The 16,573-nt window shown below is 35.7% G+C and overlaps 1 protein-coding gene across 1 annotated transcript; it reads left to right on the top strand.

Moving 5' to 3' along the window:
* The first annotated feature begins 5,732 nt into the window (after positions 1 to 5,732).
* On the top strand, positions 5,733 to 6,227 carry LOC111400355. The gene is made up of 2 exons (XM_023027769.1): positions 5,733 to 6,017; positions 6,072 to 6,227. The coding sequence occupies exons 1-2, from the start codon at positions 5,733 to 5,735 to the stop codon at positions 6,225 to 6,227; spliced, it is 441 nt and encodes a 146-aa protein (XP_022883537.1).
* Positions 6,228 to 16,573: the final 10,346 nt, after the last annotated feature.

The raw sequence follows: 16,573 nt of genomic DNA, 5'->3' as shown, positions 1-16,573 counted from the left end.
ATGTATTAGGAAAGAAAATTATTTGTCAGTGTCTTTGCTGATAATTCTGAAGCTATAAGAATTCTTTTCGAATGCATTTACCCTCAATCAACTTGTGCACTGAGAATCATGGATCTGATAGTATATTTGGAAATTTGATGCAGGTAAGGAAGAGTGCAGATAGAGCAGAAATATATAGCCTGGCATTCAATTACTAAACGTATTCCAAAATATGTCATTCAAACATAAATGATTCAATACATAAAGATGGAGTACTGATCCAAATTCCTCTAATTCCCAACCATAAATCATTCAAACATAAAAAAAATCAGTTCCACAATTTATATATGACGAGAACAATTCTAACAACCCCACATTCGAAACTAAAAAAAAGACAATTAAATAATCAGATTTGCATCATTCTTGAGAAATAAAAAAGAAAAGTAAATAACCACATTAATAAAATAGTTTCATACGCCTATTATAGTCGTTACAAAAATCATACAGTTGAACTCATCTGCATTTCACATCTTGATGAAGCTGCTGCTGTTCACATGTAGTCAGGTATTGAAATCGAAGCTGGCTATTGTCGAATCTCTCCCCATGTACCTGCTTGCTGGAATGATGAACCTCCTGTCGAAAGTGAGACAGTTGAAGTCTATGTTAGCAATTACAATGAAATAGTATTAAAAATTATAACTACGTTCACAATTAAATAATAATGAAGGGTAGATTGATAAAGTCAAATCATGAAGTATAATTAACATTTGATGACGACGACGGAGGAATAAAACTTGAAGATTGTAAGACGCCTGTGTAGAATAACAGCATAGCGAACAAATACTATGGGAATGGGCATTGTTTTGTCATGAAGTACTGAAAAATGACATCAGTGTATGCACGGAGTAATGTTGTTGCGATGTATGCTGAACATCAACTCCACCATCTTGCATATCACTATGCCTCGCCCTCGGTCTCTTTCCTTTTGTTGATGTTGAAATTCCCAGCATGTGCCCCCTAAGGTAAATAGTATTTATATATAGTCCATTGCTATCTATAGTTTTTTTACTTAAATATAACTTCATATGGTGTAAATCGACTCCAATAGGCCTTTTCTTTGCAGTTTCCTAGGTACTCCTTTCTATTCGATGATTTTGAATCCTGCATGTTCATGGTTGCATTATTTTATGAAGTAGTAAACTGTTCAACTCTTGACCAGTGTGATGCGTGAGGACATTGCTTCCAATACTCAACCTTCTTTACATCAACAAGTCTTCACATTGTACTTTTATCTAGTCCATAATCGCACATGCTTACCCTTCATCATCAACAGCAAGGTCTAGAACCTACATGAACGTACGACACATGTTATCGTATCTCAACTGTTCAGGAGTACTAACCAAACCATCATAGTTCATTAATACCATTACATGTGCTTTACTAACATGTCTCCTCCACCTCCGTAATATATACCTTTCTGGAAGTAAGGCGACATTGCTGCGAATCAAGATTACGATCGTATGATAGTAAACTATGCCATGAAAATTGAACAAATGGCAAGTGCATACAACTTCACAATTATCTCTCTCAAATAAGACAAATGATTTATTTTCTTTCTTCAGCCCTCGTACATAACATCCTTTCGTACTTATTACGTCTTCCTGGAAGACCCCTCCTAAGTAGATATGAGGTCACAGTAAACCTTTCGGTGAATTCATCCTGAGCTTTCCTGATTTAGAAATAGTATAAACTGATCACAAACGTTGCTCCATTTCATATTGTGTTGCACATGGTATCATATGTGGAAATGACTTGAAATTGGCTTAACATTCATTTTCAACCTTATTTCACAGTGTACGTTCATACTGTTCGATAAACTGCTTCATGGTTGTCTTTGAATGCACATAGCCATCGAAGAATGCATTCATACTTGTACTTCTTTATGTTGTTGACATACCTACCCCAGAAAGCAGTCTTCAAAAAACATGGCAGCTAATGACCTCTGTTATCAAAAAGTCCAAAAAACCAATCATTATCGTACAAATGATACGTATCAACAATTGCAACCCATCCATCTTCAAATTTTTTCACGAATTGTGAATCATAAACTAATCGGTGTATAGTAAAAATATTCTTGACTTATCCTCATGATATCCAAAATTTTTATGCAATTTCTCTGCAATTTCCTGGGTGCTCCATTTCTGTTCGACAATTTTGAATCCCTCACATTCATGCTTACATTATTTTGCAAAGTAGTACATTGTTCAACTACCTAACTAATGTGATGAATGAGGACATTGCTTCTAATACTCAACCTTCTTCACGTCATCATATCTTCACATTATACTTTTTCCAGTCCCTAATCGCATGTACTAACCCTTCATCATCGACAGCAAGGTCTAGAACCTGTACAAATGCGCGACAATGTCATTGTACCTCAACCGTTCAAGAGAACTAACCAAACCATCGTAGTTCATTGACATTGTTGCATGTGCTCTACTAACATTACTCCTCCACCTCCGTAGTATATACTTTTCCGGATGTAAGGTGACATCGCTGTGAATCAAGACTAAGATCGCATGATGCTAAACTATTCCTTGAAATTCGAACAAATGGTAACTGTATACAGCTTCACAACTTTCTCTCTTAAATGAGACAAAGCATTTTTTTCTTTCTTTGGCCCTCGTACATAACACCCTACCGTACTCCTTATGTCGTGCCGAAAGACCCCTCCTAAGTAGATATGAAGTCGCAATAAACCTTTCCCATGAACTCATCCTAAGCTTTCCTGAATTTAGAAATGGTATAGACTGATTGCAACTGTTGCTCCATTTCATATTGTGTTGTACATGGTACCATCTGCGAAAATGACTTGAAATCGGCCTAGAATTCCGTCTCAACCTTATTCCGCAGTGTACGTTTATACTGTTCGACAAACAACTTCAATTTTTTCTTCGAATGACTTCTTTGTGTTGTTGAGATATTGATGAATATATTTTATTCATACTTTAGATACCTATCTAAACTTGATATTTACCTAATTCCTACGAATTTTAGAGCGTTTAATGTGTGTTTTGATGTTGTGATATAGATTGATGAAATTAAAGGAAATAAGTAAAAGTTGGCAAAATTGGAGAGAAATGGCCAAATTGAAAAAAATCCAAAGTTCGGGAACTAAAATGGAAATAATTAAAAGTTGTGTCGAACATCGTATTGGACAAAGAAAGATGTCAAAGGGATCAAATTTAATCAAAATATGATCGTAAATCAATTTTCGATGAAAAGTTATGCTCCGGAGTTTTCGTCTCTCATTGAGACCAACTTTTGACATAGCAAAAAATACCTACGCTAAAAAAACTGAATGACGTACAGTCTATCTTTTCAACTGAACCAGGCGCGAGGTGCCAACTATGCGGGACAAGGATTTCAATTTTCTTGGCCCAACTCAACCATGATTCATCCAAAAATTTCAAGATACCGTAAATATCATTCAAAAGACCTAATTTCTTGAACAAATTGAAGAGGGGTAAGATTGAAGACAATTCAACACAAAATTCATCAAGGGCAAGAAGGCTAACATCAAGGAATCAAGCAAAGAGGAATGAAGAATATCAAAGAGAATTCCAATTAAAAGCTTCAAAAGAGTTTTTCTTTCTCTTTCTCTTTATGTTATTCGTAAATATGTTTAGATTTAATTCATCCATCATGAACTAAACATTTAATCTAGAATTTGATTGTAACCAAAATTTGAGAATATGGACTTATTAATTTTATTTGATTTTCGACATGTGTTTATTTGTGTTATGATTTTAATGCTTTCAATTAATTGATCACTAATTGAATGAGTAGATGCTAGTCATTTTTAGCACTTGAGAGAGGAGAATTTAGGCATGATCATAAGTTTAACACAACATAGATTTTATGGGTTTCGAGAGAAAGTATAAGATTTATGAAGCTTTCTCCATAAAAGAACCAGGACTTTGATAAATTCTTGATTTTAATTTGGAGTAGTGATATTGGAATTAATTTCTAGCCGGCACTCGAGAGAGGGGATAGAATTACATTTGGGTTCTTGCTTATAAACATGGAAAATTGATTAGAAATAACTAGGCTTTTGAAAATCATTTTTGATGGTGAGGTGAAATCATAACCCTAGACTTTCTCATGTTGATTATTCTTATATCTTGCATTTATTTGTTGAATTTCTCACCACATTCATCACATTAATTTAGTTAAAATCATTGATTTCAAATTTTCATTCATCTAGATAAAATAAGAGCTACACAAGTACAATACTTAGTAGAAATTGAATTACAATTCTTATGGGTTTGACATTCTTAACTCTTTTACTATATTACAAGACTTGACACTGTACACCTGTGGTATAAATTACGTTGTGGAAAATGTGTAGCAAGATTTTGGCGCCGTTGTCGGTGATTGTTTAATTTAATTTATGCTAATATTATTACCAAGTAGTTTTTGTTTTAATTTAGATTTCTTTACTTTTAATGAGACTTTGATTCTTATTTCAGCTTATGCGAAGATCGAAAAGTCTCGAACTACTACCCATTAGCCCTGAACCAGAACGTACTCTCCATTTTTAAGGGGCCTACAGAGACAAAACCTTGAAACAATGGCAGAACAAGATCTACCAATAGCACATCAAAACAATCGTAATGTTCAACAAAGGGCAATAAAGGGTTACATCAGACCAGTTGTCGATGAGAACTAATTCGATATTGCACATCTGACAATAGCTACGAGAAAATCAGTTTGGGAGAGCTCTAACAGAAGAGCCAAATGCTCATCTGAGGTCTTTTATGGAAATTTGTGATACAGTCAAGATGAATGGTGTTACTGATCACATCATCTGACTCTGCTTATTTTCCTTCTCTTTAAGAGATAAGGCAAAAGTATGGTTCCAATCGTTGATCTATCACAACTTGGGAAGAATTCGCTCAAAAATTCCTCACCAAATTCATTTTTCCTTCCAAGACAGCTCAATTGCAGAGTGAAATTGGTCAGTTCAGACAAGTTGACTTCGAATCATTCTATGAAGCTTGGGAGAGATTCAAAGATCTACTCAGAAGATGCCCCCAACATGGTTATCAGAATTGGATGCAAATCGAACTCTTTTACAATAGGTTGAATGGTTAGACATGGACAATAGTAGACGCTACAGCATGGGGTGCATTGACATCCAAGAGTGTAGAGGCTGCCTATTCATTACTAGATGAGATAGCTACTAATAGCTATCAATGGCCAAGTAAGCATCCAAGTGCAAAGAAAGTTGCTGGCCTTTATAGAGTGGATCCCATTATCACCCTTGCAGCTTAAATGTCATCTTTCACTAATCAAATAGCAGTGTATACATCACAGTGAACTTAGAAGAAACCAGATTCCATCATGGATGCCTACACTTCATACTATGCGTTTGAGTTGGAGAAGGAGCAAGTCCAATATGTGAATGGCAGAAACTTCAATCAAAAAGGAAACTACTCAGCAAACTAGTACCATCCAGGACTACGAAGCTATTAGAACAGATTGAAGAGTAGAAGACCAAAGCAGAGGCAACAAAAGATATTCATAAGCTTTATTCAATCTCATTTCCAAACAACCCACCTATCTTGAAACCCCCGCTACCATTCCCATAGAGATTCATGAAAAAGAAAATTGATGAGCAGTTCGTAAAGTTCTTAGAGGTCTTCAAAAAAATCCACATCAACATTCCTTTTGCAGATGCCTTGGCCTAAATGCCTAACTATGCCAAGTTCTTGAAGGAAGTGATGTCAAAGAAGAGAAAGATGGAGGCGTTTGAAATGGTTAAGCTAACAGAAGAGTGTAGTGTCATTCTCCAGAAAAAGCTCCCTCAGAAATTAAAAGATACAGGTAACTTCAACATTCCTTGCAATATTGGTGATATCACATTTGATAGAGCACTGTGTAACCTTGGAGCTAGCATTAACTTGATACCCCTATCTGTGTTCAAAAAATTGGGTCTTGGAGAAGTGAAGCCCACAAGCCTCACCTTGCAAATGGTAGACTAATCAACTACATACCCCAAGGGTATTATTGAAGATGTATTGGTGAAGGTCGATAAGTTCATCTTTGCTGTGAGCTTTCCGGTGTTGGACATTGAGGAGGGTGAGAAAGTACCATTGATTCCTGGTAGACCTTTCATGGCTACTGGAAGAGCGTTGATTAATGTACAAGAAGGAAAGTTGACACTACGGGTTAATGAAGAGTAAGTAAACTTCAACATCCATCAAGAAAGTTTGATTACAATTTTGTAGAAAGCTTACAACAGAGATTTTGAATACATTGAAAGTAAATTGAACATTGATTGATGAAAGCTGAACATTACAATTAACTAAAGCAAAAAATTACAATTGCTAGTACAGGGAGAAGACATCAGTGAGCTTGAAAGTTTTTGAATGACTAATACCCCGTATAATAGCATTCGAAAGAAAAACTTAAGTGACAGGAGTAGACGTTTAAAAGATGAGGAATCATAATAAATGTTTACTAATATCAGAGCTATTTTACAACTGAAATAACTATTACAATGAAAAGAAAATTACAACTCAAACTTGAATTAATATTTACAATGTGCTGTCGAAATTGGGCAAACTACAATTGCGATGTGTTAAGGGGCTAAGTAAAGCTGCAGTCCTTGACATTCTCCTACATTTGTTTTGGTGACGTCCTTGGTGTCATCAATCCATGATATGCTTCAATTAATGGTTTGAAGGCTCCAAGATCCTTTTCTCTTTCCCAAGTATTCTCCTCGCTGCTGCATCCAATCCATTTAAATAAATATTCTTGATGATCTTTTCTAGAAGCTCGAGTGATTCAATGGTCAAGAATAGCTTCAGCAACCTTCTTTCCAGCTTTCTTCAGTTCAAACATAGGTGTTTTGGCTCATTTCTAGATGCGTCCTTCTTATCCGCAAAGTATTGTTTCAGCACACTAACATGAAGGGCCTTGTGGATTTTACACCATGAAGAGAGTTCAACTTTATATGGGACTCTTCCAATCCTCTTCACGATGGGTAATGGTCCAATGTATTTTGGCGCCAGTCTTGAGTCCTTCCGTCTTGTTGGTTTGTAAACATTTCTATCGGGAAGTTTAACCATTACAAGATCTCCAACATTGAATTCAATGAAACGACACTTTAGATCTGCAGACTTATTATACTGTTTTTTAGCTTTTTCAAGATAACTCTGAGCAATTTCAATATTTTGTTTCCACTCCTAAGAAAAGTTCTTCGCTTGAGGAGACTTGGTACTTCATTCGATATCCACTGTATGAGGAAGTAGTTGTTGCTGGCCAGTAACAATCTCAAAAGGACTCTTATTGGTGGAAGAGTTCTTTTGGGCATTAAAGCAAATCAGAGCCGCATCCATAAGTTTTACCTAGTTTTTCTGCGAAGTAGAGATGAGCAATTTCAATATTTTGTTTCCACTCCTAAGAAAAGTTCTTCGCTTGAGGAGACTTGGTACTTCATTCGATATCCACTGTATGAGGAAGTAGTTGTTGCTGGCCAGTAACAATCTCAAAAGGACTCTTATTGGTGGAAGAGTTCTTTTGGGCATTAAAGCAAATCAGAGCCGCATCCATAAGTTTTACCTAGTTTTTCTGCGAAGTAGAGATAAAGTGCTGAAGATATTCTTCTAGCATAGAATTGAAGAGCTCCGTCTATCCGTCAGATTGTGGGTAAAAACTAAAACTCATGCTCAAAGTTGAACCAAGAAGTTTGAACAACTTAGTCCAAAATATGTCAGTGAACCAAGGATCTCGATCACTGATAATGTCCTTAGGCAGTCCCCAATATTTGACAATATGTTTGAAGAAGAGTTGAGCCGTCTCTTTCACAGAAACATACTTAGGCCCTGCAATGAAAGTTACGTATTTTAATAGATGGTCCACCACGACGATGATAGTGCTAAAATCCTCAACTTTTGGCAACCTAATAATGTAGTCCATCGATACACTTTCGAATGGTCAGGTTGGGACAGAAAGGGGCTCCAATAAGCCCACCTTTTTCTGATGATCTATCTTATCTTGCTGACAAATAAAACAGGTTTTTACATAGGTTGCAATGTCATCCTGCATTTTAGGCCAGTAGTATACACGTTGCAATATTACACAAGTGCGTTCCTCTTCAGGATGCCCTGCCCAAATCGTGTCGTGGCATTCCGTAATTAGTGATTTCCTCAAATCTCCGCCCTTAGGAATGAATATATAGGTGGTCTCCCTTTATCTTCACTAGTTCCCCCATCGAACTAGAACTATCCAGTTTTACACTGCTAGATGAGGTCGACCAAATATTGAGTAGTCGGGTCTTTCTCCATAAGTGCCCAAATTTGGTCTCTTGTATTTGTGGTGACGGCGCTCCCTGAAAGAGCAGTCACGAAGCAAATGGCAACCAAATTGGCCCGTCGACTAAAAGCATCAGCACATGATTACTAGTTCTGGAACGATACTCTAGCATTTGAACTCTGAAAGAAATTCCTGCCAACGAGCCTACTTGCTCGATAGTTTTGGTTAGGACATGAAGTAACTAACTGCAATGTTCTCTATCTTCACAATAAATGGAGACCCAAGCAAATAGTGACGCCATCCTCCGAGACAATGGACTACTGCCAACAATTCCTTTTCATGCGCTGAGTAACGACGTTCTGTTTGGTTTAACTTCCGGCTCTCATACACTACCGGATGTCCTTCTTGCATAAGGACTCCACCTGTGCAAAATCTGAAGCATCTGTATGAACTTCAAATGGTTTAGTCATATCCGGTAAGGCTAAAATCGGGTTCGTCCATATGGACTTCTTCAACTTTTCAAAAGCAATTTGGCATTGGGACGACCAATCCCAATTCTTATCCTTCTTTGTCAATTCGGTAAGTGGCAGTACAATTTCTGAGTAGCCTTTCACAAATTTTTTATAATAATTGCATAACCAAGAAATGAACGTACATCATGTACGATTTTTGGTGGTTGTCAATCTTTCATGGTTGTAACCTTCTTCGAATCCATACGAATTTTACCTTTTTCAATGATGTGACCCAAGAAACTGATAGATGTCTGAGCAAATGAGCATTTAGATAGTTTGGCATAGAGTTCATTCTCCCATAACCGATTAAAAACTTGCCTCACATGTTGGACATGTTTCTCCAATGTCTCACTGTAGATCACTATGTCTTCCAAGTATACCACGACAAAATCATCGATGACCCCGTGAATTACCTGATTCATCATAGTACAAAATGTTGCTGGAGCGTTTGTCGAACCAAAAAAAGCATCACTTTAAATTCAAAGACTCCATATCTGGTTACCACCGTAGTCTTTACTTCATCTCCCTAGTTGATCCGAACTTGCTAGTATCCGGACCTAAGATCAATTTTTGTGTAATACTTCGCCCAACTCAGTCGATGGAAGAATTTCGCAACTAGTGGGATAGGATAGCTATTCTTTACAGTGATCTTGTTTAAAGCTCGATAGTCACAGCACATTCTAAGAGAACCATCAGCCTTTTCTGAAACAACACAGGAGCTCCATATGGTGACTTCGCAGGCACAATGATTCCACTCTCCAACATTTCTCCCAATTATTTCCTAAGCTCTTCAAGCTCAGGATGAGACATACGATTTGGTGCCCTAGCGGGAGGTTTGGCCCCAGGAATAAGTTCGATTTCATGATCAATCGTCCTTCTTGGTGGTAATTCGTCCGGCATGATGCCTTCAAATTCTCGAATAAGTCTTTTAACGGGTTTTGGAATAGGACAAGTCGCCTCTTTAATCTCCTCGAATCGAAGAGTGCACAAAAAAGAAGGTTCATTTTTCTTGAAACCCTTACTAAATTGCATGGCCGAGATACTCTTCTTGCCCATCCTCCCAACTTGTGTAAGAATGACACAAGGCTTATTACCCATCACCATTAATGAATCGGAATACAGCAACACTGCTATCTTAGTATCTCGAAGAAATTCCAATCCTAGAATAAGCTTGAAATCATACATCTCAACTGCAGATAAATTTGTCCTTCCCTCGAATGGACCCACTTTGATCAACACTGATTTTGCCACTCCAGCTATTGGTTGAGCAGCGAAGTTGATTGCTTTGACTTTCCCACCACCATTTTCCAGAACAAGTCCGAGTCGCTCTACTTCGGTACATGCAAGGTATTTGTGGGTAGCACCAGTATCCACCATAGCCCTGATTGGCTTCCCGTTGATCTTAACATCAATGTACATTAAGCCTTTAGCCTTACAAATTCGAGCCTTCGCTTCTTCCATCCTTGCTTCTTTCAAGGGGACATCATGCTTTTCAGCAACCCGATGTGACAGTGTGTTGCATCGATGTGAAAATGCCCCCAACTACATCCCTATCCTCTTCAGAGTTGGTCTTACCATGACAACTAACTTGTGGGGCCTCTTGCTTTGAACTTGACCCACCACTTACTAGCTAACAATATGCATTCACCATCCATTTCTGAGGACACTCCGACACACGATGAGGTCCTCCGCATAAAAAGCACGTCAATTTGGGAGTGTCATCAGTTCGGCCCTTCATTGCTTTTCCTTTGTTCCAATTGTTACTGTTGCTGCCGTTATGATTTCCTTGATAGCTATTATGATAATTTCCCTCAAAGCCACGAGTGCTTTGATAGGCTCCTCCCTTATTCTGTGAGTAACGCTCTCCCCCATTTGGGTTCGAACTGGGTCTGTAAGGTCTATTACCACCTCCAATTGTTTGATTACTTTCCAAAGGTCGATCTTTACTGGAAGAAGTTTGGTAGTCGCTCAAACATTCGGCGGCTCCCATGGCCCTGCTCAAATCAGTAACCTTCTGTCTCTGAAGTTTCGTGCATGTCCACGGTTTCAATCCTTCCATAAAGGTGAAGAGCTTATCCTTTTCAGACATATCTCGAATATTCAACATATGCCCTGAAAAGGTTTTCACATACTCCCTGATAGAGCTGGTATGTTTCAGGTCTCGAAGTGCCCGTCGAGCTTGATACTTGACATTTTTGGGAAAAACTGCGATATGATCGCTTCCTTGAAAAGTGATTAGTGTCTAAAAGTTCTTCAAAGATATATCATTTACAAGGCATTTTACATTCACTTTGTTTAAAAACACTAATGTTAGTCTCTAATTTCAATTCTCTTGCCGTAAATTCAATTTCCATAAATACATGGTTAAAAATGAAATTAATTGAAATACGTATTTACATACATGGTGGCATGAGTATTATACATTTGAAAGAGTATCTATTTGATGTATTTCACTTGTATTTCCAAATTAGAACAAGTGGAGCAAGTGGAGGAAAATAATGTTGAAAAGTCAAAAATAGTGACTGCCTCAAGCAAGAAGCAGCTGTTGGTAAAATAATCATAACTTGAGCTTCAGACATTGGATCGAGGTGATTCAAGTTGAGTTGGAAAGACAAGGAACGTTTCTACAACTTTCATGTTTTGGAAGAAGTCAAATTCGTATCACAAAGTATCCAAAATTACCGTGCAAAGTCCAGCTTGTTACCTGCCGGATACAGCTTTACCTGTGAAGCAGCACTTATTTTTTTTGTCATATCTGGAGTTATATAGATCCAATGAACCTGATATTTGAACCAATGGAAAGTTAACTCAAGTAGAAATAATTTATCTGTTGATCATAAGTCCAAATTCGCTGCACAATGTATCTAAAAATTGGCATCAAGTTGCATGTTCCAGCTGTCTTGAAGCTGGACAGAAACAAGTTGCATTGCCTACTTGAATTTTGGATGTTCCTTTGCCTATAAAAGGGGACCTTGGCCACGATTTTGAATCATCAATTCCTCTCCATCATATTATAGTTTCCTTCATTTTCTTTGTAACATTTCACTATGTATTTCTAAACATTTAGCTAGAGCTAAGGGTGAAACTTTGATGAATGTTTAGTATTGTCTTTGATCTTTCATTTTGTTCTTCAATGTTCATCTTCTTACTTGTTTGAAGTATATGTTCTACAAATGGTTTTGGTTTGTTAAAGACTTTTATTTATTGTTGACAATTTTGGCACAATAAATGCTTAGATAATCTCTACATTCCAACAACTTATTTTGACATATTCTCTCAAACAATTATCAAGATCTATCTTTTAATATATTTGTGATTAATGTTTTATCTTCCATATGAGATGACTTCTTAGTTGATTTTCATATGAGTTAAATTAAAGATCAAGGGCAATTTCTACTCATTTATCCGAAGTGAATCCCCGATGCTCTAGTGTTCGTCTCAATCGTATTTCCACCAACCGTTCATTACTCATAGAATAGTTTATGTCCTTCCAATTCCCTGTGGTTCGACCTCGGACTTCCGAGATTTACTACTCGCGACAACCTGCACTTGGGTTTGCAATCTTAAAGTTGTAGCAAAAAGATCCCAAGAATCTATTCGTATCCTGTTGGCCTGAATGTCAGCATATTTGGCTTGCCACCATAGTTTTGCATCTCCACCCAGATACATGGTAGTTGTGGTTACCTTTCTAGCTTTGTCTTCGATCGAAGCAGCGAGAAAGTAATTTTCCGTGTCAAACAAGAAGTTTTCAACTTCTTTTATATCACTGTCCCTCCATATGTACACGGTTCATAAATTCTGAGTCTAGGAGCATAATCAGGTACGGGAGCTTACCCATTGCCCACCGTACGTTAGAGTACTCGTAATTGAGCTCTCAACGCTTCCATTTCATCCTGCAGATTAGGAATGATTGTAGTAGCTTTAGTTATTGCTGTGCAAGCCCTTTAGCTTTCATCCAGTTGGATCTATAACCCACGAATCTCGGATTCTGCCATCTCGACTTTTTCCTCAAGACCGTCCACGGCATAGCACAACCTAGTAGTTGTCTCATCAAGTGTATCCATGCGCTGTTTAGTTGTACTCTTCTTTTGAGGCTCACCTCAGTGGTATGGGATGTAATTGGATCCATAGCTTTCTTGATCACATCGGGACGAAAGAAAACTTGATTACAATTTTGTAGAAAGCTTATAACAGAGATTTTAAATACATTGAAAGTAAATTGAATCGATTGATGAAAATTGAACATTACAATTGACGAAAGCAGAAAATTACAATTGCTGGTACAGGAGGTGAACATGAGTGAGCTTGAAAGATTTTTGAATGACTAATACCCCCTATAATAGCATTCGGAAGAAAAACCTAAGTGACAGGAGTAGACTTTAAAAGATGAGAAATCATAATAAGCGTTTGCTAATATCAGAACTATTTTACAATTGAAATAATTATTACAATGAAAAGAAAATTACAACTCAAATTTGAACTAATATTTACAATGTGCGGTCGAAGTTGGGCAAACTACAGCTGCGATAGTGTCAAGAGGCTAAGTAAAGTTGCGGTCCTTGACAGCTGGGCTTGGCCCCACGCTCGATAATATAATTTAACTAGTTTATGAAAATTATCGATAAATAATTATGATTCTCGTTATTTTGTTATCGTGTAATGGATTATAAATTAATCTGCATATTATTTATATCGAACATCATATAAATAAAAAAATATTCATATCTAATCTAGTGTACCAAATATGCTTGAGATAAATGCAGTTTTTATTAAAAAAAAAAAAACGGAGGATGATTACATCAATTCAATAGGGGTTATCAAATCGTGTTTGTATTTTTCCTTCAAAACAAATAATGTCCAAATTTTTATTTTTATTTTGAGATGTAGTGAAGGGTAATTTACAATTTACAAATTTCATCATATGGGTATTTGAACAATAAAAATGTGAATAATGCAATCAATTTTAAATAAATGAGTAGATAGAAAATCAAGAAAGGAATAATTTTACCAAAAGATTTAAATTTCATAATGGATCAAATTTATGGAGTTTTTTCAAATGACCATACAAGAAATATGCCAAAAAAAAATTCAACAACAAAGTCAGAGGTCTCGAAGTAACTCTAGTCCTTTTGATCAATATTTTGATGACCTTCAAGGATTCAGAAGTGATCTACTTGAATACTAAAAGGAAAGAAAAGCTCTCTACCATGCTAATTCCTTTCCTCTGCTTGGCACTCTTATCATGCCTTTTTACTCCATCTATAGATAAATTTATCCTTAAAAGTTAATGAAGTAATATTTTTACAAATTTCTTTAAGTTCTTTTAAAAGCCAAATTCACATTCCTCCAATTTTAATTATTTTTTCTTTCCACGCTTTATTTTCTACTACAATTGGAGGAATGTGAATTTTGCTTTTACAAGAACTTAAAGAAATTTGTAAAAATTTATTACTTTATTAACTTTTAAGGATAAATTTACCTATAGATGGAGTAAAAAGGCATGATAAGAGTGCCAAGCAGAGGAAAGGAATTAGCATGATAGAGAGCTTTTCATGATCTTGAACTTGCTTTAATTGATGAATTATGACAAAATTATCTGCTTATTATCAGTTATTATATAGGTTTTAATTATACGTTATCTAAAGGCTACAATATATTTATGTTGATTCTTTGATTCAATATTGTTGGGTCAAATTCTAAACATTGATTTCTTGGCTTTTATGGGTTGTATTCAATATTTTGTGGGTTTCGAAGCTACTATTGCTACGTGGATTCACTTCATTTGGTATCAAAACTCAGACTCCAAAAATCAAGGTTATATCCTTTTTCCTTTCTGTTTAAGTCTTTCATTTATTTTTTTTCATTCTTCGTGTTCTTCACGTTCTTCCTTTTTTTAGTCTTTAATACATAAAAGTACCAAAAATTTTCAAAAGCTATTTTTGATCCAATTTAGTTTCTTTTTTTCTTTGGTATCGTAGTCAAATTTTTGAGCAAAAAATCTGAATTTAAAAAAATTATTTTTTCGAAAATTATCTGAAGGCTCCCATATATTTATGTATTTTTGACCCATATATCAAAATGTGATTCCACCCATGTAAAGATTACATGTTTCGTAAAATCAGATTTTATTGACATTTGTGTATCTGAAGGCTACCATATATTTGTGTATTTTTGACTGTCTTTAATGACATTACATATATAAAATTGATTCCAAAGGTATAAAGATTTCAAGGATCATAAACTCATATTTTAATGTCATATATGCGTGTATCTGGTTCCGTATATTTACGTATTTTTTACTTTCTTTAATCACGTTACATTTATCAAAATGTGATTCCATCTGTGTAAAGATAACAAGTATCGTAAACTCAGATTTGAATGACATATATTTGTGTATCTGAAGGCTACCATAAATTTGTGTATTTTTTACTGTCTTTAATGACATTACATATATCAGATGTGTTTCCACCGGTGTAAAGATTACTAGTATCCTAAACTCAGATTTTAACGACATATATTTGTGTGTCAGAAGGCTACCATAAATTTGTGTATTTTTTACTGTCTTTAATGACATTACATATATCAGATGTGATTCCATCGGTATAAAGATTACAAGTATCATAAACTCAGATTTTAACAACATATATTTGTGTATGAGAAGGCTACCGTATATTTGTGTATTTTTTACTGTCTTTAATGACATTACATATATCAAAATTGATTCCAAAGTTGTAAAGATTACAAGGATCATAAACTCATATTTTAATGTCATATATTAGTGTATCTGGCTACCGTCTTTAATGACATTACATGTATCAAAATGTCATTCCACCGGTGTAAAGTTTACAAGTTTCATAAACTCAGATTTTAATGAATCTTAAAATTTTGTACAAATTCAGGTTTTCCTTGTATCATTTATTTCTAGTATTTGTAGATTTTATTCCTAAATTGCCTACACAGTTCGTTATGATTTACACTGGATTCATGAACTCCAGCAAGGATGCTAATCAATTCTTCGGTAATTCTAAGACTCATGCGATGTTCCAAATCAAGAAAATGCTGGTACTACCAAATCGACAATCATTGTGTCTGATGATGATTTGGAAGAAGCAATCTCCACAAAGAGATGAAAACAAGGAATAAGCTCGTTAACCTGCTTTCAGAATGTTGAAAAAAACTTCACGAGAAGTCAATTAAGAATGGAAAGAAAATTATGAAAGTATGTTTTAATTAATGTGGAAATGACATCACTTGAAAACTAATAATTGGCCCTACCTAGTACAACAGGCATTACAAAAATGCCTTGTTCGTATTGGAGATGTCAATAGGGAACATGCTCAACTTCAATTTGGTTCAAGCAAAGAGGGACATTCTGGAGCAGTTCTTGCAAAATGAGTTTATAATCTAGACAAAGTGTGGGAACGCAAGGAAATTTTTGTGATCGGTGCAGAATTGGTCCTATTCACAATAAATTACGTGCACTTGGCAAAATCACAGAAAACATGTCTTCGGTTGATGTATAAAGCTAATACCTACACTTTATTACGACACTATAAATTTATATAGTATTAGAAAAGCACAAATTATAGTCAATTCAAGAAATTATAGTGTCATTTTATTTACGTCTGATTGTGGGCCAGGATATATTGTGTCACGTCCAATTATATTGATTAATTTTGAATCATGCATAAAAATCATTGCATTTTAGTTCATTGGTTTTTCACACAATGCATATGTTGGATAAATTATTGTCAAATGAC

This window comes from Olea europaea, chromosome 10, assembly GCF_002742605.1.
Source record: "Olea europaea var. sylvestris chromosome 10, O_europaea_v1, whole genome shotgun sequence".
NCBI classification, from domain to species: domain Eukaryota; kingdom Viridiplantae; phylum Streptophyta; class Magnoliopsida; order Lamiales; family Oleaceae; genus Olea; species Olea europaea.
Note: the sequence above shows the minus strand (reverse complement) of the source record. Positions and strands in the feature narration are given on the sequence as shown.

Bases quoted from the DNA above. Each gene is read 5' to 3' on its own strand.
- LOC111400355 (XM_023027769.1), top strand. From the start codon at position 5,733: ATGCCTAACTATGCCAAGTTCTTGAAGGAAGTGATGTCAAAGAAGAGA. The intron at 6,018-6,071 runs GTAGACTAATCA...GTATTGGTGAAG, and splicing joins CAAGCCTCACCTTGCAAATG to GTCGATAAGTTCATCTTTGC.